The sequence below is a fragment of the Leptopilina boulardi genome, unplaced genomic scaffold, assembly GCF_019393585.1.
Source record: "Leptopilina boulardi isolate dan_hultmark-lab unplaced genomic scaffold, ZJU_Lbou_2.1 LbouV2_4, whole genome shotgun sequence".
NCBI classification, from domain to species: domain Eukaryota; kingdom Metazoa; phylum Arthropoda; class Insecta; order Hymenoptera; family Figitidae; genus Leptopilina; species Leptopilina boulardi.
Window position 1 is genome coordinate 515345 of NW_026137973.1, and position 20388 is coordinate 535732.

General features: G+C 27.5%; 3 protein-coding genes across 6 annotated transcripts in view; 2 read left to right on the top strand and 1 right to left on the bottom strand.

Moving 5' to 3' along the window:
• The window catches only part of LOC127289164 (DNA N6-methyl adenine demethylase), a 94076-nt gene that overhangs the window by 19112 nt on the left and 54576 nt on the right, over positions 1 to 20388 (bottom strand). For all 3 annotated transcript variants that reach the window (XR_007844130.1, XM_051316957.1, XM_051316956.1), the window contains exon 3: positions 8948 to 9022. Coding sequence is in view for 2 of the 3 variants with exons in the window: in XM_051316957.1 (XP_051172914.1) it covers positions 8948 to 9022 (75 nt within the window). In the remaining variant the exon portion in view is untranslated. The remainder of the gene's footprint in view (positions 1 to 8947; positions 9023 to 20388) is intronic.
• LOC127289165 (uncharacterized) lies at positions 9736 to 14178 on the top strand. The gene is made up of 3 exons (XM_051316959.1): positions 9736 to 10617; positions 10961 to 11116; positions 12218 to 14178. The coding sequence occupies exons 1-3, from the start codon at positions 10536 to 10538 to the stop codon at positions 14032 to 14034; spliced, it is 2055 nt and encodes a 684-aa protein (XP_051172916.1). The 5' UTR covers positions 9736 to 10535; the 3' UTR covers positions 14035 to 14178.
• On the top strand, positions 14658 to 18696 carry LOC127289166 (uncharacterized). 2 transcript variants are annotated; one of them, XM_051316961.1, is made up of 10 exons: positions 14658 to 14764; positions 15240 to 15508; positions 15722 to 15976; positions 16152 to 16220; positions 16426 to 16521; positions 16858 to 16953; positions 17453 to 17635; positions 17733 to 17959; positions 18126 to 18294; positions 18382 to 18696. In XM_051316961.1, the coding sequence occupies exons 2-10, from the start codon at positions 15244 to 15246 to the stop codon at positions 18498 to 18500; spliced, it is 1479 nt and encodes a 492-aa protein (XP_051172918.1). In that variant the 5' UTR covers positions 14658 to 14764; positions 15240 to 15243; the 3' UTR covers positions 18501 to 18696. The 2 variants fall into 2 exon arrangements, with proteins under 2 accessions (XP_051172918.1, XP_051172917.1); XM_051316960.1 differs by lacking the exon at positions 14658 to 14764 and adding an exon at positions 14895 to 15130.

A 20388-nucleotide genomic window follows, 5' to 3' on the forward strand; every position in this document is an offset into this window, starting at 1 on the left:
TTCTTTCTCCTCCGGAGGTGCATGCTCAGCCCCAACGACCTAACCCTTCCCTCCTCTCTGCACACCCTCCATCGTCCAAGCTGGGTAGCCATGGCGATACGAGCCTCGAACGTCGACGAAACTTTTGTTTTTATTATATATATATATGCATGTATTTATTCCGCAAACAGAAAAATAATTAATATACCACATTTTTAAGAGAATTGAAACGAATTTGGAAAAAAAAACATTGCGAATATGACTTTAAGAATTTCCCATTTTAGATTTTAAACGATTTCAAAATCAATTTGGAGAGATTTTTAGAAAAAGTTAAATTGTCCTTTCCTAATTTTTATGAAATCTTCGACAAGTTGGGATCCACTTTGGAGGAATTTTAGAAAAAAAAAACAAATTGCCCTAGCCTTTTTCACAAAATCGGAGGAGATATTTAGAAAAACAAATTGCAAAAGCTTAGAAAATCTTTGAACAAGAAGGAATATTTATATTTCATCGAAAATACAAAGTTCAATGACCTTCGATATGCAAAAATTAATAATTGCACTTGGAAAGGAACAAAAAATGAAACGAATTTCTCCATTCGCGTCTTTGCTTCAATATTTACTTTTTTAAAATTTTGTATTTAACTTTCTATTCGATTCTTCTTTTATTTTCTACCTCTCTTTCTACCCCCTCAGGCATTTTCTCTTCTATATTTTTCTATCGTTCCTCTCCGAGGTGCATTCTCTTTTCTCTCTCTCTCTCACCTCCCTCTTCATTTAAGGTGGGTAGCCATGGCGATACGGGCTGCGACGACGAAACTTTGTTTTCGTCATATTTCTTTCAGACTCGCACCATCTCTCCCTCTCTTTCTTTTCCTCATTTTTCGTTTATCTCGCGTTTCTTTCTCCTCAACTTCTTTTTTGGCTTCGATCCATCTATTTTTAATTCATCTCATCGCCCAGCTACGGAGGCTCATTTCAAGTTATATAGCCTTCCACTTGAGGCAAAAAAAAGTGCAATTTCCGTTCCTAAATCTTGTGTTTATTAAAATTGAAACAGATAAAAAAAAGTTTTTTATAATATTACAAAAAATTTTTTTTTTTATTAAATAGATGATAAAATGATGGAAGACGACTTTCTTTGATGTAATCAATTTTTATTATTAGTAAATTTTATTTTTATTTTAATAATATCGATTAAAATCAAATAATATTGATTAATATCAAAGTATATCTATTAAGTTCGCAATTTATCGAATAATATAACGATAAATATCGAATAATAACGACTATTATTGATAAATATAGATGAATATCGTTTAATAACGATTATAATCGATTAATAATATCGGTTAATAACGAGTTTTATCGATTAATACAGATTTTTCCGATTAATATCAATTCTTATCGACTAATATCGATTATTGTAGATTAATAACGATTATTATTATCGAATAATAGCGATGAATATCCATTGTAAACGATTAATAACAATAAAAATCGATTAATAGCGATAAATATCGATTATAATCGATTATTAACTATTTTTAAAAACGATAACAATCGATTAATAGCGATAAATATCGATTATAATCGATTATTAACTTTTTTCCGATTAGCAACGATATTTATCGATTAATAACTATATTTATCGATTAATAACGATAAAAATCGATTAATAGCGATAAATATCGATTATAATCGATTATAAACTATTTTTATCGATTAGTAACGATATTTATCAATTAATAACTATATTTATTGTTTCATAACGATTATTATTAATTAATAACGATTATTATCGATTAATATCATCAATTAATAACGATGAATATCGATTATTATCGATCAATAGCGATGAATATCGATTATTATAGATTAATAACGATTATTATCGAATAATAGCGATGAATATCGATTATAATTGATTAATAAAATTGATTAATAACGATAACAATCGATTAATAGCGATAAATATCGATTATAATCGATTATTAACTATTTTTTTCGATTAGTAACGATATTTATCAATTAATAACTATATTTATCGTATAATAACCATTATTATCGATTAATAACGATTATTATCGATTAATATTATCAATTAATAACGATGAATATCAATTAATAACGATGAATATCGATTATTATAGATTAATAACGATTATTATTGAATAATAGCGATGAATATCGATTATAATCGATTAATAAAATTGATTAATAACGATAACAATCGATTAATAGCGATAAATATCGATTATAATCGAGTATTAACTATTTTTTTCGATTAGTAACGATATTTATCGTTTAATAACGATTATTATCGATTAATAACGATTATTATCGATTAATATTATCAATTAATAACGATGAATATCGATTATTATCGATCAATAGCGATGAATATCGATTATTATAGATTAATAACTATGATTATCAAATAATAGCGATGAATATCGATTATAATCGATTATTAAAATCGATTAATAACGATAACAATAGATTAATAGCGATAAATATCGATTATAATCGATTAATAACGATAACAATCTATTAATAGCGATAAATATCGATTATTAATTATTTTTTTGATTAGTAACGATATTTATCAATTAATAACGATATTTATCGTTTAATAACGATTATTATCGATTAATAACGATTATTATCGATTAGTATTATTAATTAATAACGATGAATATCAATTAATAACGATGAATATCGATTATTATCGATCAATAGCGATGAATATCGATTATAATCGATTGATAAATATTTTCATCGACTAATAACGATATTTATCGATTAATAACGAGTATTATTGATTCATAGCGATAAATATCGAATTATAACTATTATTATCGATTAATGTCGATCAGTATCGATTGTTCTTCATTAACTTTATTAATTCCTAACGATTAACAGAAATTAATAACTATTAATTTCAGTTAATATCGATTAATATTTAATTATATCGATCAATATAGAATAAAATCGATTCTTTTATATTATGATTTATATCGATATTTTGATGTACAGAAGGGGATTCGGTCAGAATTGAGAAGATTCGGACAAAAAGAGATGGATCAATGTCTGGGGAATTCGATCGCAAGAGGAAGCACGCTCAGTTAGAAAGAATGGTATTTGTTTAAAAGAAAAGGATTTAAACAGTAAATTAATTTCCAAGTTGGCATACATTCAAGAGTCCAAGGAAGTTATCAAAACAGATTTCCCTAACTGAATAGCCCATTCGTATATACATATATATATATATATATATATATATATGTAGTTAAACTCTCGAATTGCTCATGTTGAACGACAAGTGGTTATATAGAGTGGGCACGATATTTGTTACCGGTAAAGGGGGAGGGCATTTTAGGGGTAAAAGCAGAGAGGGCATAGAAGGAGATGGAGAAGAGGAGAACCTAACTTGAAGGAGAGAGAGAGAGAGATGAGGATATATATATATATGAAGGGTTGCTTGGTTTCCCTCTGAAAGGGGGATGACGAAGCACTGGAGTTTGTATGAGAAGGAAATGGAAAGAGGGTTGAGGGGTGCAGTGGGTGGGAGGGAGGAGGCCTTATTCAACGGGCAACACGCTCTCTCTCTCTCTCTCTCTCTCTCTCTGCAACTTGTTGCAGCGACGTTAATAAACGAAGCCTCCACAGGAACCGCTTACCACTTCCAATCGTTGTTCGAGTGTTAAGAAGTGGATGAGAGAAGAAGGTGAGGGGGGAGGGAAGGAGGGAAAACTTTAGCCCTCGATTGCTGACGTAATAGAATGCTCGAATGAACGCAGCTTAAAGTACCTACTACACCTTTTTTTTTCACTGACTTTTGTGAAGGATTCTCTCCTCTCTTTCTGTTCGATAATTGAAATTCTTTAGATGTGTGCACGGCATATAGCAAAAAAAAAAAAAAAAAAAAAAGGTGCGCTCTCACACACGATTTGGGGGATTCTATTAATTTTGCTATTTATCTGAAATGAAATTGCTTCTCGAGACTATTTTCGCGAAAGCTATTACGTGTCAAGGATCATGGGGTCGGTGCATTCAAATTATATACATACACATAATACAGTATATGTACATATATACAAGAATAACTCTGCGTCCGGAAATAGGGCGCGCTAATTCAATCTAACCCTCGCATCGTTTATATTTAATAATAATTATTTAAAGTAATTTTTCAAACATTAATTAAGCAATTCAATTAAGAAATAAAAAAAAAAAAACTTTATCCATAATAATTCTTAGGTTTTAATTTATATGTTTAAATTTCCGTGCCATCTATAGTGGCACAACGACAGTGTCTCCATCTTGCGGTTTTCTTTTTGTTTTAATTATTAACGCTCGCTTGTAAAAATATAAAAAAAAAAAATTTTAATAAATTTTTTTACAAAACTTGATTTAAAAAAAAAAAAAAACAATAATTTTTTCTCCACTAATTTCTTTTTTCGTGAATAATAAATGTGAGGGAAAATTTCTAATTTAGATAAAATAAATATTTGAACGTTAAATATATATCTGATGCGGTGCAAATATTAATTAAAATAATAGTTGTTTACTTTATTGAAATTGATGGAGGGTTGGGTGAAAGGGGGAGGGTGGGAAGAAAATTGTTATAGTAATATCAAAGGAGGAGGTGTTTTCAGAGTTTGTTGAGTCGTGCTTTTACATGCAAAAAGAAACATATATATATATATATATATACAATGCTCAAGATACGGATCTTGGTTTTGTTGGAAGATTATTATTGTGGAGGAGGGTCTCGCGTTGTAGGTACGCGAGAAACTCACGCACGATTTACGCTCAACATAAAATCCCTTCCCTTTTTTTTTTACCGGCTTTTACCTTTTCACTTAAATATCATCTTCTTTTTTTTTTTGGAAAGAAAAAGAAGAAAAATTCTTATTGAAAAAAATAATCATTTTTGTTCATAAAAATAGTTTTATTTAATATTCATTAAAATAAAATTTCTTTTAGTTATATTTTAAATAATTTTTTTTGTAATTGGCGCAAAAAGGAGAATGAATTCATGACGAGATTGGAGGGAGAGTCACCTTATCGACCTCTCGTATATATATATATATGCTTTCTTTGTTTTTTTCATTTCCCGTCTCTTCTTTATTTTTTTTTTTTTTTATTCCACTCTTCTTGTATTTCTTGTTTACACTTTAAAGACGCCATAATGTTCTGCCTGACGACCTCGGTTCTTTTTATAAAACTCCGTGACTCCAAGTGCGCGTACTGGCTTAAAATTTGCAATTAAATATTCCCCCCCCCCAAAAAAAAAGAAAAATAAATTGTTAATCAAATTTTGGATTTTTTCTCTTTTAATTAAATTTTTTAAAAATTATTTTTAATAACTACTTTTAAATTAATTTTTCTTTACTTTTGAAGTAATTTTTTACATTTTAATAAAATAAATTTTTAAATTGAACGCAATAGTCGAGATTAAGGGGGGAGAATTGATCTAAAAAATAAATTTGAAATTTTCTCATGGTCGATGAGGTTTCCAGACATTTAAAAAGTCAAACTACCTTCTGGCACGAACGTATACCAGAAGCGATTGGATGGCACCAGTGGCGCTCGCAATTGACAAATCGATAACTCATCCGAGTTGAACATACACACATATACATAGACACACACACACACACACATATCTAGCCAAAAAAGATGAGCTCCCTTCTCTCACAACTTTTTAATTCAAGTTTCCTTGACAATCATTTTTCTCTCGCCAACTTTATAAATTGCGTTCATATATTTTTAATTTAAATTTAAATTTTTTTCCCTCAACACTTTTCATTTTTTTTTTTTTTTTCAACTGTCATTTTCAATTTTTCTTTATTTTTTTTTCTAATCTATAAAAATCCCGTACAGCACAAAAAAAAGAGTGGTTAAAAATTTAATTTACAAGTTAATTGGAAAAGTATAATTTTTTACATATATATGGTTACAAAAATAATTTTTATCTTGTTAAAGAAAATAAATGTTTAAAATTATAAAAAAGATGAAAATCTATCAAAATATATATATATCGATACATCGATTGATAATGATTTATATCGATTTAAATACATTTTTATCGATTATTATTAAGGGTTAATAAGGATTAATATCAAAATATATCGATTAATATCGAATTACATTGATTAATAAGAATTTATATCGATTATTAAGGGTTAATAGCGATTAATATCGATCATTATCGATTCTAATAAAAACGATTAGTTTCAATTGATAACGATTAGTATCGATTAATAGTGATGAATATCGATTAATGACGATTAATATCGATTACTAGTATCGATTTATAACGATTAGTGCGTCGATTAATAGCGATGAATATCGATTAATATTGATAAGTATCGATAAATATCGATTAATAACGATAAATATCGATTAATAACGATTAATATCAACTAATATCGATTCATCGATTAATAACGATTATTTTCGATTAATATCGATTAATATCGATTCATCGATTAATAACGATTATTTTCGATTAATATCGATTAATATCGATTCATCGATTAATAACGATTATTTTCGATGAATATCGATGAATATCGATTAGTATCGATTAATATCGATTAGTATCGTTTAATATCGATTGGTATCGATTAATATCGATTAGTATCGATACATATCGATTAATATCTATGAATAACCATTAATATCTATGAATAATGATTAATATCGATGAATAATGATTTATAACGATTACTATTATCGATTTGTAACTATTATTATTATCGATTAATAACGATTAATTTCGATTAATATCGAATTTAAATCAATCTTTGTACGTCGATTTACTTTGATTTTTCCCTTCATAATTAACAGAAAATAATTGTTTTATCAATAAATTTTGAATTTTTTGAAACATTTTTTTCCAAAACTTAAAAGTGAAATAAGAAAAATGGTTGCGAATATATAATAAATATTTAACGACACGATGGCGTATGTTGATTTGTATTGTGGAAGGTAAAAAAATGTTTAAAACATGGGCTGCGCATTTCAATGAACTCTGAGATCGGAAGTGGTTGAATAAAAAAAAAAAAAAAAAAATTTCCTTCCAAAAAAAAGCAAAAAAAAAAAAAATCGTGAATGTAATATTTTCGAGACTAGTCGAAAAATCGTCATGTTTGGAGGAAAAGAACGGGGATGAGGAGGAGGAGAAGGACCGAGGGGAAAGGAGAATCTGCATATATAGATTAGACTTTCCGGGGAGGGGTGGCAGGGGGAGGGGGGGTGGAAGAGACTGAATCGCGAACTGCTTTAAAGGCAGGAAAATTTTAAACATGGCGGGTGGTGGTTGGTGCTGAGAGCTTGGAAAGGCAGGCGCGCACCACACGCGTCGATCAATATAGCGCCTTGTTTAATATCAGTTCTCAAACTCAACTGTACAGCCAACCTCAAGAAGAAATCTTAAGTTTCATATACACTCGAAGATAATTTTTTTTTTTAAAACAAATCCACTTTAATAATTAAAATTTGGTATTTTAAAAAAAAATGTTGTACTATTTTGAAAATTAATACAAAAACTATAACATTATCCTTATTAATTTCGTTTACAATTCTTTTTTTGTGTATTAATTTTTATTTTTTTTTTTTAAGAACTTTTTAGAAAATTTTCTTTTAATTATTTTTCTCTAATTTTTTATTACCGTATTAATTTATAAATTTATAATTATAATTAAATTTATTTATATTAATTTATTAACATTCTACATATCATTTAAATTTCTTAAAATGATATAATATTCGCTATGTAATTATTAATTACAAAACTTAATTAATTTTATTAATGACTCGAGCAAATAATTATTTAGCATTTTAATTATAAATGACAAAAGATTTGAATATTATTATTAACTTAATAATTAATATTTTTATTTTCTAATTAACGTTGTAATTATTATTCAAATTTTTATTACTTTCTCCCAAATGAGTAAAATAATTGATTTATAATAATAATAATAATAATAATAATAATTACTGCAGAGTAATTAATTTTGAAATAAATTACTACCTGTAATTAATTTTCATCTTCATTACATTTACGAAAAATAAAAAAAAAAAAATACTAATAACGGGTAATTTTTTCTTTATTAAAGTGAACAAAAATAGAAATATTTTTTAAGAATTTTTGTCAAAAAATGTTGTGTTTTTATTATGTATTTTTTAAAAATTTAAAAAAAAAAAAAATATTGTTCTGAACTTGATAATAAATATATATATATATATATGATTTCATTGATACAATTTACGTCACGCTGTTTACCACATTGACCGGCTGTATTTAACCACCGTAAGTAACGCGCAGTCAGTGACATCACCGTGAGATTAATGGTATCCAACTCTTGTATGGAAGTGGTCCAGCTAAATTAAGATGCTACCCAATAATAACCCCGACAAACCGGTTTCCTTTACGAGAATTAACGCCAATTTCAGTTTTAAAAAAAGAAAACAAATTTTCATCAATGAAGTTTTTATAAAAGACGATAGAAATATCGATATTTTTGATATTTATTCAATATATCGAATTTCTTTCGATAGATCGATATTTTTTCTATATCTTCCATATATCGATATATTCTCGATACATCGATATTTTTTTGATATACTTTCGATATATCGATATACTTTCGATACACATCGATATACTTTCCATACACATCGATATACTTTCGATATATCGATATACTTTCGATACATCGATATTTTATCGATATCGTTGATATATCAATATTTTTCGATACATTTATTTTATTGATCGATTTTCGTATCGTTATATCGGATTTTTCAGCATCTAAAAATTTTTTTAATCTTATAAAAATAAATTGTAATCCATCATGTGATGGACTTTGACGATTTTGAATATTTGACTGTATTGTCACGCGTGAAATGAGACGTATCGTAATCAAGTATAATATCGTGAATAATAAACTCACCCTTGTTGCACCCTTTCCTCGACCTCTGCCCCTTTCCCTGAATGCTCCCTCGCCAGTTTGCATGTTGTACAAGTGCTGAAACAAGAAAAGAACAAATTCTTCAATTGTCGTTTAAGTAGCTATTTATATAAGTTTTTATTATTATTATTATTATTATTATTATTATTATTATTATCATTATTGTTATCAAAATTAAATATATTTTTGCCAAATAAATAATTGTAATATAAAAATAGTAATAATAATAAATTAAAAAAAATAATAAATAATTCAAAAATTAATTAACAAATATATATATATATAGATATATTTATTAGCCAGAAGAACGTTATCGACTTGAACGCGAACTATCACAAAATCAAAGCTTCCATATCATCTCAATTTGTCCTCGTTAAGTTCAATAGAACCAGTTATAAAAATAATACGTTGCATGGCCATCGCACTGAATTTGTATCCGGCCAAAAGAAAACGTTACTCTCTTCACTAAAATAATAATTGTATCTCTCACATAAAATAAAATTATATCAAACATTTTTTTTTTCTTTATTTTCAAATTTTTCTTTTTTAATTTCATTTTTTTTTTTTTAATTAAAATGTCTTGAATTTTTCTAAAATTTTCAATTTTTTCTTATTTTTAAATTTAAAAAATAGAAATAATACAGAAAACTGTATTATCGACGGGAATTATTAATGCTCAAAGTTTCGAAAATCCACTGAGAGATGTCGCTAGGCAACAGTGTTTCCGAGCGCAATTTGAAGCAAAAAAAAAAAAAAAAATTTCTACCGTACCGACCAACCGCAAACGACGACGACGATAAAGAACAACAACAAGAGGGAATTCCCCCCTACGCATGTGCGTACTGCTGCTGCTGCTGCTGCTGTGTGTAAAATGAGAGAAAATTGATTTCTTTTTGCACTCGCGCTCTCCTCAAATAAAATTAAATTACCGACTCCCATAAGTCAGCGAACTTGAAACAGACGTCTGTATCTTTTCAAAAGGGAAAAAAAAAAAAAAAATTCTCCCAACGTCTCCCGTGCAGAAATTTCCACCTTTCTTCCCGATTTCAGACCTGGCCCCGGCCAGATTATCTGGTCTGGCCCCGGGTCAGTAAATGTTAGTGGCCCCGGTCGTGGCCAGGCCGGGTTGCCCCAATAATAAGATAAGTAAAAATAAATTTTTATAGAGGAGTGCAGAACTCAAGAAGGCTATAGAAACAGGAAGTACACGTTAGGTAGTGGGGGTACGTGACAATTTGGTTTTCTGAAATGGGCGGATAAGTTGCAAGACGCAGTAGCCTCCTGCGCATATTACGAACAGGTGATAATAAAAAAGCAGATATTTATTTTACCGAAGCATATACGTACGTATAGAATCAGTGTTAATATTTTATTCTGAATTACCGCCAGATGGTAAGTCAACAGTTAGTCTGCGCAGAAGGCTACCGCGACTTGCAACTTATTCTATTGCTCTGCCTATTTCAGAAAACCCTTTTTCTTACGTATTCGTACGGTACCTCCCATTTCTAGTCTTCTTGGCCTAACTTTTGTTTTACTTTGGATACATTAATTATTTATTTCTGTGAATAATATGCCAAAACACAAAAGTACGAAACGTGTACGGAAACATCGACTGTCAACCCAATTTTCATCTCTGCCGAATATATCAAGTCGTAAGTAAAAAATATTATTCACATGATATTACATTACCAAATAAAAAATAACCTAAAAATAGAGATTTTGTATTCTAACTTTATAAATATTGTTTTTATTTTTATAGTTTTACAAATGTTCTAGTAGTATTCCTTTGAAAAAATCCCGAATTTAAGTTAAAAATTCTTTTATTACATCTGACTTCTTATATATTCTTTCACATTTGTTATAATAATAATATGTATAAGTATGAATTTATCACTCGATCGAAATTAGTTTTATAAGAATGATCTTTCTTTCTTATATAATAATAATGATAACAACTATTTTCATGTATGTTAAATATAATTCTATGCCTTATAGCTTCAGATGATTCAAATCATGAAGATGCGAATCTTAATGAGAATATCAGCTCACAGCTAGGACAACAAGATGATTCGCTTAGTTCCCATATGGAAGATTGTCTCACACCAGGCGACATTGATTCAAACTACGAAATTAATGAATCTGAAGACCAAAGTAAATATTATTAATAATAAAGTAAACTTAAAATATTTTTAAAAATTAATTTCAACGTAATGAACGCGAGATCACAGTGATTAACATTAGGTGAAAAGGGGGATATTAATTTTTGAAAGAGATATTTCTTCAAATTAAGTAAAAATTTATTTTATTATAATTCAGGGGCTGAATATTTAATTATTTAAATATTTAATTATTATCTTCTTCTGTAGCCTATATTTCTTAATTCTGAATACAAATTTTTGTTAAAATTCTATTTTTGATTTAAAATTCCAGATTTAAAATTCCATGAATTTTACTATATTCAAATTTATTTATATAACGCATTAAATTTAAGTAAAAATTAAAAAAATTTGCTTCGGATTAATTTCGGACTTAGTAAAATTTCCTCTCAAAATAATAAAATGTACTATGAAAAATTATTATTTCCAGAATTACTTTTACTATTTACCAATAAAATTTCTTTAGAAAAATTTACTTTGGAAATAATCACAACTCATAACAAATTGTACGACGTTCGATTAAATTAAAAAAATATTCATAAAATAATTAAGTGCAGAAATAGTAAAATTTTCAAATAAAAATCTGAGAATGGTAAAAATTGACCGATATTGCAAATAGCTACACTCTAAATCTAAATCAGTAAAAATTTTATTGATTTCAATTCACTGGACGAGTTTTATTTAATTCTTCAGTTGAATTTCACTGATTCATCAAAGAAAATTCATCCACTGCGCATTGAAATTAGTGACATTTTCACTAATTCAGATTTAGACTGTGTGGAATTTTGCTTTTAAGCAGTAAGTTATTTAATATTTGTTGCTATGTATAACAAAATGTCTATATTTAACAAGTGTAAAAAATAATATAAAAACATCTATTAACTTTTAAAAGACTAAAATTTTCCTAAAGTTTGCAAAAATTAAAAAAAAATTTTTTGACAGAGCTACAAAAACTTTTCTAACAAAAAACATTACAATTTACGTGGGTTTTACTCTGAAAAAAGGAAAAGAGGATTTAGTAAATAAGGGGACTAACTGTGATCTCTCTGTATGTATTAATTCAATCATAACTATAATGTAACAATTATAATTGCAGATGACGGTGATTTTAACGGATCTTCAGAATCTGAGGAGAATGAATTTATTGACGCCATCGATAATTTTGAAGAAAATGAACCTGACGAAATAAAGGAATTACAATTATGGGCTGTTGAAAATGGAATTGAACAAAACAGTCTTGATGAAATGTTAAAAATTTTGCGGCGTAGACTCTTGCCCGAATTACCAAAATCAGCGAAAACCTTCTTAGGTACTTCAACAGCAGAGTACGAAATTCAAGAAATGGCAGATTCAGACGGAAGTATGGGTGAATATGTTTATTTTGGTATTAAAAATGGCCTTGAGGAATGCATAGACCCAAACGTACATACCAAATCCACAATTTTTTTGCAAATTAATGCTGATGGTATCGCTTTATCAAAATCAGGCGTAAAAGGGTTTTGGGTCCTATCTGGCAAGGTTTACTATAAACCTGATGTTTATAAACCATTCCCAATTTTAATTTATTCGGGTAATTCGAAACCGGCAGATGTAAGCGAATTTTTAAAAGATTTCATTGAAGAAATAAATATTTTACAGTCGAGAATAATAATGATTGCAAATAATCTATTTAAAATTCGCATTCATTGTTTTATTTGCGACACACCATCTCGAGCATTCTTAAAAGGAACAGTTGGACATGTGGGGATTTTCGCTTGCGAGAGGTGTGAAACTCAGGGATTGAAAGAAAATGGAGTCACTCAATTTCCCATTATCAACTGTAAGGAAAGGACGGATGAATCCTTCAGGAAACAAAATCAGCCTGGTCATCATAAAAGAAAATCTCCTCTTTTAAATGTAAAACCACAGTTGAATATGATTGCTATGTTCGTGCTGGATTTCATGCACCTATTCTGCGAAGGAGTCATGAAACGTCTTCTGCTTAATTGGTTCGTGATAAACACTTATGCAAAACTTGGACAAAATTGGAAGACTGAAGTATCTAGAAGACTTCTTCTAATTCGCAGGTGTATACCATGCGAATTCCAAAGAAAATCTAGATCCTTAAAGTCCCTTTGTAAATGGAAGGCAACAGAATTTAGATTTTTTTTGTTGTACTGCGGTCCTATTGTGATAATGCATGCGTTAAATAGTGATAGGTATAAAAACTTCTTACTTCTTCATTCTGCAACGAGAATTTTGTGCAGCGACAGTTCAAGTAGAATGTATCAAAGTTATGCGAAATCTTATTTAGAAAAATTTTTCTTGAGTTCACGACATTTGTATTTTCGAATACAGGTTCTCAATATGCACCATGCAATACATGCTGTAGATGATGTAATTAAAATGGGCTGTACCTTCAGCGAAATTAGTGCCTTTCCCTTTGAAAATTATCTCGGTAAATTGACAAAACTAATACGTACACCCAATCGACCCTTATCACAGATTTGTCGCAGGTTACACGAAATTAAAACAATAAATCCACCTAAACCACAGTTACCAGTCAAAATTAAAATATTAAAATCCAATGATTTGGAAATTTTTAAATTAAAGTACAAAGAGTGTACTCTAACAACAAAGATGCCAGACAATTTTGTAATTTTAAAAAATAGAAATCTTGTTCGTATTAGAAAAATATATAAAACAGAAGGCGAAATAAGAATAGAAGGTAACATATGGGATACTAAAAATCCAATATTTACATATCCCCTCAATTCAAAATTGTTAAACATGTGGGAACTGCGTAGCAAGCCTTCTAATCGTTTAACCACATTTAATGTAAACGACATCAAACAGAAAATGGTAAAATTATCATTAAATTTCAGTGAGAGAGAACCAAAAAAACATTACTGCATGCCTCTTTTACACCAGTAATAACGTGTTTTACGCTTATATTGCAAAAATTGATTTAAAAATCCGATGTACTGCAATTTTTTTCAAATTATATACACTAATTTAATATTTGAAAGAGAACTTATAACCTTCACAAAAATAACATGATAAATAAATAAAACAAGTAAAAAAAAAATAGATTAGAAAATTAAATTTATTTAAATTATTGCTTTATAAAATTTGAAAATAATGTTATATTTAATTTATTAATAATTAATAATAAATTAATTTGTATTTATATAATAATTTTAATCTATGCAATTAAAAAAATCTTAAATAACTTATCAATTAAATTAAATATATAAAAACATGATTAAAAAATCGAATATTTTATAATCGTTTGTTAGTTTCTCGGAATTTGGATTTCTGGCCTAAAGTGATAATATATATCTAAATCCAAAGAAACAGACTTCTTCTAAAATAATAAATAACTATATAAAAAGTGAAATTTTAATAAGTTTTACACTTATAAAATATATTTTCACTGCTTTATTATTGCTTTTTCTAATAAAATATATGAAAATAAAAAGAGATGTTTTTGAATTTCCCGCTTTATGTTGTTGCATTGGTGTTTAAAAGTGGCAACACTGTTATTCGATTCGATAGTTCTAACTCTGTGCTATATACATTTTTAAATACACGAAACATTTATAGTACACAATAATTATTGTGTTATTAACGTATTTGATGTAATTATATATAAGTGTATAATGTAAGTATTACTTATATAATGTTATTTTTTCTCAAAAAAGTGTCAACAAAATAAAATCAAGGATAAAATCTGTACAGTTAAAAGTTGAAAAGTGACAATTTATAGGTTATGTGTTTCTCGTAGATGAGAAAAATAAGAGTGTTTTCTTTAATTTGGAATATTAATCTATGTAGTGCAGTGCTTAAATATTTAAAAAAAAGTTATGACATGAAAACAGAAACCAACATTTCTATTATACGCGCCATTTAACTTTTTTATAATTCATGAAAAGCGGTTATTTCCTTGTAGTTTTCAATGTTGTTATCCATGAGTTCGAGAACATTCGAGACGATCAACATAATCAGACGTTTGTTTTGAACTCAACCCGTAATGAAAAAGTTTACTTTCCTATTAATTATTTTTTATATCTTATCAGTGTATAAAAAATGATTTTAAAGTTATTAAAAAATTAAAACTAACTAAAGTTTTTTTACAGAGCAATGGCGAATTTAATATTAACCTGCAAACCATTTCAATTAGTCCACTTTACATCATCAGGCAAAAGTGAGATAACTCGAACAGTTGATATAACGTTACTAAAATGGATTAAGTACGATGACAAAAAAAAACAGTTTTTAACAAAATATATGCCGCCTCCTTACACTGAGGAAACAAATAAATTGTTATACGATTTAATACAAAATAATTCAGATATAGTTGACAATAATTGGCCAAATTATGTTGTTAAAATTGTTGGTCATGCAGGTGAGTCAAAAATATATAATAATAAATATATATAATTATATATACATTAATATAATAAAATTTTGTTAAGTAGTTGCTAAAAATCTAAAATAAAAATGGAAAGATTATACGGTATTTTTAAAAATAAATTGCATAAAATTGTTACTTTTTAAATTTAATTTGTTTAAATATATTAAAAAAACATTGTATGATTTATAAAATATTATTTAACAGATACATATGAACAAGCTGTCATGAGATTAAACGAACTCAAGATTAAGGAATTCGCCTATACAGAATCGGAAGTAGACCCAGGGAAAAAGGCAAAATTAGCAACTAGTCAAATTAAACTTCAGTTGAAGTCTTTGCCAGATTTAAAGAATATTATGAATCTTTCTACTATTGGAGAGCCCCAGCCTAGTACTTCTAAAGAAAAATCAACAAATTTATCAAATTTTAAAAAACAGAGAAACTCTACGACTTTTTCAGGTTAGTATATTGGTTTTGGAAATCAATTGAGAATATTAAAATTTATATTTTTCACTAATAACATCGTTAAATTCGTCGTTTGAGAAATTAATTCCTTTATTTGTTTTACGTATTTTTATAAATTTTCAAATCCAAATTATATAATGTATAAAATTAAATTTTGATATTTTTATAGACAAAGCAGCAGTCAATTCTCAAAATAGTATAAAAAGGAAGAAAAAAAAACAAAATTCTGGTGTTCACCGTAAGTATATTTTTCTTATTAATTTCTATTTTTCGAGAATCTTAAAAATGTAAAATCATTTTATTTCACAATTTTTTTTAACTGAGGACAAATTAAAAATCAATATTGTTAACAATTTTTCAATCGTAATGACAATAATTTATTTTCTTGATGGTCAAAATTGAAAAATATGTAAAAAATTATTTAAAGTTTAAATGGTTTTTAGGCAAGAAGATAGTAGACTCTGATTCATCAAGTAATAGTGATTCAGTTCCCAATAAAAGAAGAAGGGAGATGTTAAAGAATAATTCTAGTACTCGAAGTAAGTATATTTTCTTTATTAATTTAAATTTTTTGAGAATCTTAAAAATGTCAAATCGGTTTATTTTACAATTTTTTTTTACTTGGGCCAATACTGCAAAATCAAGCACCATAGAATACATTGTACTCACTTTTAAAACTATTAAGACATCTTATTTATCTATTTTCAATCTTAGAAATTAATGCATTTTAAGATGCTATTAATAGCTTTTGGAAACAACATAAAAATGACTACCAAAATATCTTAAAACAAGATGCCTTCTTTTTATAGTGAAATTAAAAAATAATATTGATAACAATTTTTAAATCAAAATGACAATAATTTATTTTATTTTAGACAAGATTATAGTAGATTCCGGTTCTTCAGATAATGGCGATTCTGTTTTCAATAATAGAAATAAGAAGGAGGCGAAAAAGAATTTTAATACTCAAGGTAAAAAAAATTTTCTTTACTGAGATAAAGTTTTTTCTAGATAATAAAGAAGGTAGAATCTTTTTTATATGGGGCATTTTATTTCAAAATTATGTACCCCTAGTAAACAATTGACAATACAAGACATTTTTAAAATAATTATTTCCCCCATTCAATTAAATCGAATTACTTTTACAATGAGTAATTTTGAAAGAGAAATTTCTAAACTTTATTATTGTACAAACATTTTTTTAAAAAAATTTTTGTACAATAATAAAGTTTAGAAGTTTCTCTATCGAAACTACTCATTGCAAAAGTAATTCGATTTAATTGAATGGGAGAAATAATTATTTAAAAATTGTCTTATATTGTCAATTGTTTAATAGAGGTATAATTTTAAAATAGAATGCCCCATATATTCTTCTGACACTTGGAAATATTATAAATAAAAATTGTTAACAGTTTTTGCATTATAAAAATAGTTTCCATTTATGAATAAACTAATATAAGTATGGTTTAGAGAATCCAATACGTGAATTTTCTGACGATGAGGATGTTTCGCCAGATCTAGACTTTGGTCTTACGGATTTTAATGCGTATGAAGAAAGGAAAAGTTTAGGGAATCCACGAAGAACAACTGAAAACGTAAAGGAAAAAATATGTGATAAAAAAAACAATAGTCGTGAAAGCAAATATGAAAAAAGTAAGAATAAAAAATTGTATGCATAAATTTTGAAAGGACTATTTTCTTACATATATTACACAATTTCGAAACAATAAAATTTTTTCAATTTTCTTAGATTTTTCATCTGTAATGCGAGAAATAAAATCATTACGAATTGACATTAAGGATGTACATGATAATACAAAATTATTAATTGGAATGTTAGAAAATCTTGCTATTTTAAACTTGGCCGACAAAAAAAGTTTCGAGGCTGAATATAACTTAATTTTGCCTCTGCAAACTTTTGACGACGTAGAAATTCTTAATCAAAAACTTGCAAATGAGGATTGTAATAAACATTTTGTAAGTAAAAAATTTATTATGTATTAGTGCTCCGTAAGTTTTAGTTCTATGATATTATTATATCCTTTAAGTATAAATTATTTAAATTTGCTTGCTTCCTTTTAAGACATTTTTTATACATCGAAATGTTTATTTATTTATATATATATTTATATTTTTATTACAGAAGGCGACGTTACAATTGTCATTAAGTAAAGATGTTGGAGTAAGAAAAGTTTTAAATGCAATAATTAAAAAATATCTATGTAGAGACATTGTACTTAAATTGACTGCGACGAAACCAAGTCCTGGAAAAACAATTTTCAAAAATATGAAAATGTGTTCGAGCTTATTGGGTAAAATATTAAATTTTATGAAATAAATTGCATAAACAAATATATTACAAGGTAAATTTAAGTAATTTTTAATAAATTTATTTTCAGAGGTTGCCACAGAAAAATTTCAAATTAGTGATGATGAAGTACTATCTCACCTTGGCATTATATTTGGCAATGCCAAGGATTGGGATGGTCATCGTAATCGAAGAAAAAATGATAATTAGTTAATAATTTTCAAACTCTTCAAATCGTTTAAAAATTATAAATTTATGGTTTTGTTTTATTAATCGACTTTTTTGTAAAAGTCATCCAAAGACTGGGATGGTCGTTTTAAGAAAAAAAACAAACAAACTGACCATTAATATACAGTATAAGTTAATAATATTTTGTGCAATTTAAATAAAACTTAAATAAACTTAATATTATTGTTTTTATTTTATTAATGATACATTAGGGAATACAGTATACTGACTACTGTATGGTTTACCATACCAAAAAAATTTGAATGGTAGTCAAATCGGGAAAAATTTGATGGCCCCGGTCGGGTCCCCAGCAGGGAACCAGATCGGGCCCCGAGCCATGGCCCCGGTCGGTTTTATTGTTTCATCCAGGCCGGGGGCAGGCCAGATTTCCCGGTCTGGCCCCGGTCTTGCCCGGTCTGGCCCTGGCCAGGGCCCGGTCAAAATTTCTGCACGGGCTGCAAATAAAAAAAAAATTCCATGGCAAATTTTATAATTTTCCAAAGAAAAAATGTATTGAAAAATTTAATTTTTTACTAAAAAATATTTTTTTTATTATTATTTCTTAAATTATTTTTTATTTAATAAAATATTTTATTAAAGTAGGTATTTTATTATTTATTTTAATACGAAATTTTTTGTATTAAAAATATCTTTTTTTTTTTAATTAGATAAAATTAGATGAGATTTTATTAATTAAATTTGAGAAAATTAATTGGATGCAATTTTTTTCTCAAAATTAGTTTTTATTAGTTTTGCGCCTATTCTCGAAGTTTGACACTTTTTCGAGAGACAAAGATAACTCACGTTCAATTTCCGGATGAGATTTTTCATTGTCACGTCTCTTTCTCTAATAATTAAGTAGAACTTGTTGACCTTAAAATAATATTTATTTTTTAACTTTATAATTTAATATTATCTAATTAAATTAATAAAAAAAATTGAATTGTTATTTTTGTAAATACCTGTTTCTTAGGATTTAATTTATAAGTTTAAATTTTCGCGGGCTACGTAACGACATCTAGTGGCAGTTTTTTCATCCGGTGTTCCTTCTATATTTCTAAACGAGCCGAACACATGTTTTTGAGTTAAAATTAACGATAAAAAAAATTCCAAAGCTATTTTTTGATACCAAAAAATGATAATCGGTATAAGAAAAATATAACAATTTATTTTGCAATATTTAAAAAAGCTTATTTAATATTAATAAAAATTTTCTGTTATTGAATGAAAATTTAAAAAAAAAATTTTTTTTTACTCAATATGAATATGAAGATCTATATTTGAAATTCCAATATACATTTATAAAATATAAAGGAGCATCTCTTGTCTCATTCTCTCTTGGATGAAAAAATCTCGGGCCAATGAATATCAAGGTTTATCCTTTGGTCGGAAAAACCGCGCCCCCTTTTAGACTTTGCATATGCGTGAACGATTATTGTTTAATTTGCTTTGCATGTTCATTCCCACCTTTTCTCATTTGCGTATATTACGCACCTATAAACCTACCTACCTATATACCTATACATTGTGGCCTTTCCTATATATACATATATACATATATATACATGTCAACAACATTTTTGCTAGGAAATGAATTTTCTACCTAGTCATGCAGTTTCAATATTATAAAGTACACGCTCGAAAGACAGGGGAGCGCAATAAACAAGCAGCATCCGATTTTCTTTTCTTCATACTTTTTTTTCAACCTATTACTTTTATTAATATTTATCTCGTATATATACTTTGCAGAATTTCTTTTTTTTTTCCTCATTTTACACGCAATGCGTTCATTAAATTTTTTCACGTACACACCCTCGTGGCATTCACCTAGTTTGACCTATTTTGACCTATTTAAGAATTATTTTAAACC

Excerpts from the sequence above, each read along its gene's own strand:
- LOC127289165 (XM_051316959.1), top strand. The coding sequence starts at position 10,536 with ATGCCAAAACACAAAAGTACGAAACGTGTACGGAAACATCGACTGTCA. Across the intron at positions 10,618-10,960 it reads TCTGCCGAATATATCAAGTC|CTTCAGATGATTCAAATCAT; the intron begins GTAAGTAAAAAA and ends TATGCCTTATAG. Across the intron at positions 11,117-12,217 it reads TAATGAATCTGAAGACCAAA|ATGACGGTGATTTTAACGGA; the intron begins GTAAATATTATT and ends TTATAATTGCAG.
- LOC127289166 (XM_051316961.1), top strand. The coding sequence starts at position 15,244 with ATGGCGAATTTAATATTAACCTGCAAACCATTTCAATTAGTCCACTTT. Across the intron at positions 15,977-16,151 it reads AAACTCTACGACTTTTTCAG|ACAAAGCAGCAGTCAATTCT; the intron begins GTTAGTATATTG and ends ATATTTTTATAG. Across the intron at positions 17,636-17,732 it reads TGAAAGCAAATATGAAAAAA|ATTTTTCATCTGTAATGCGA; the intron begins GTAAGAATAAAA and ends CAATTTTCTTAG.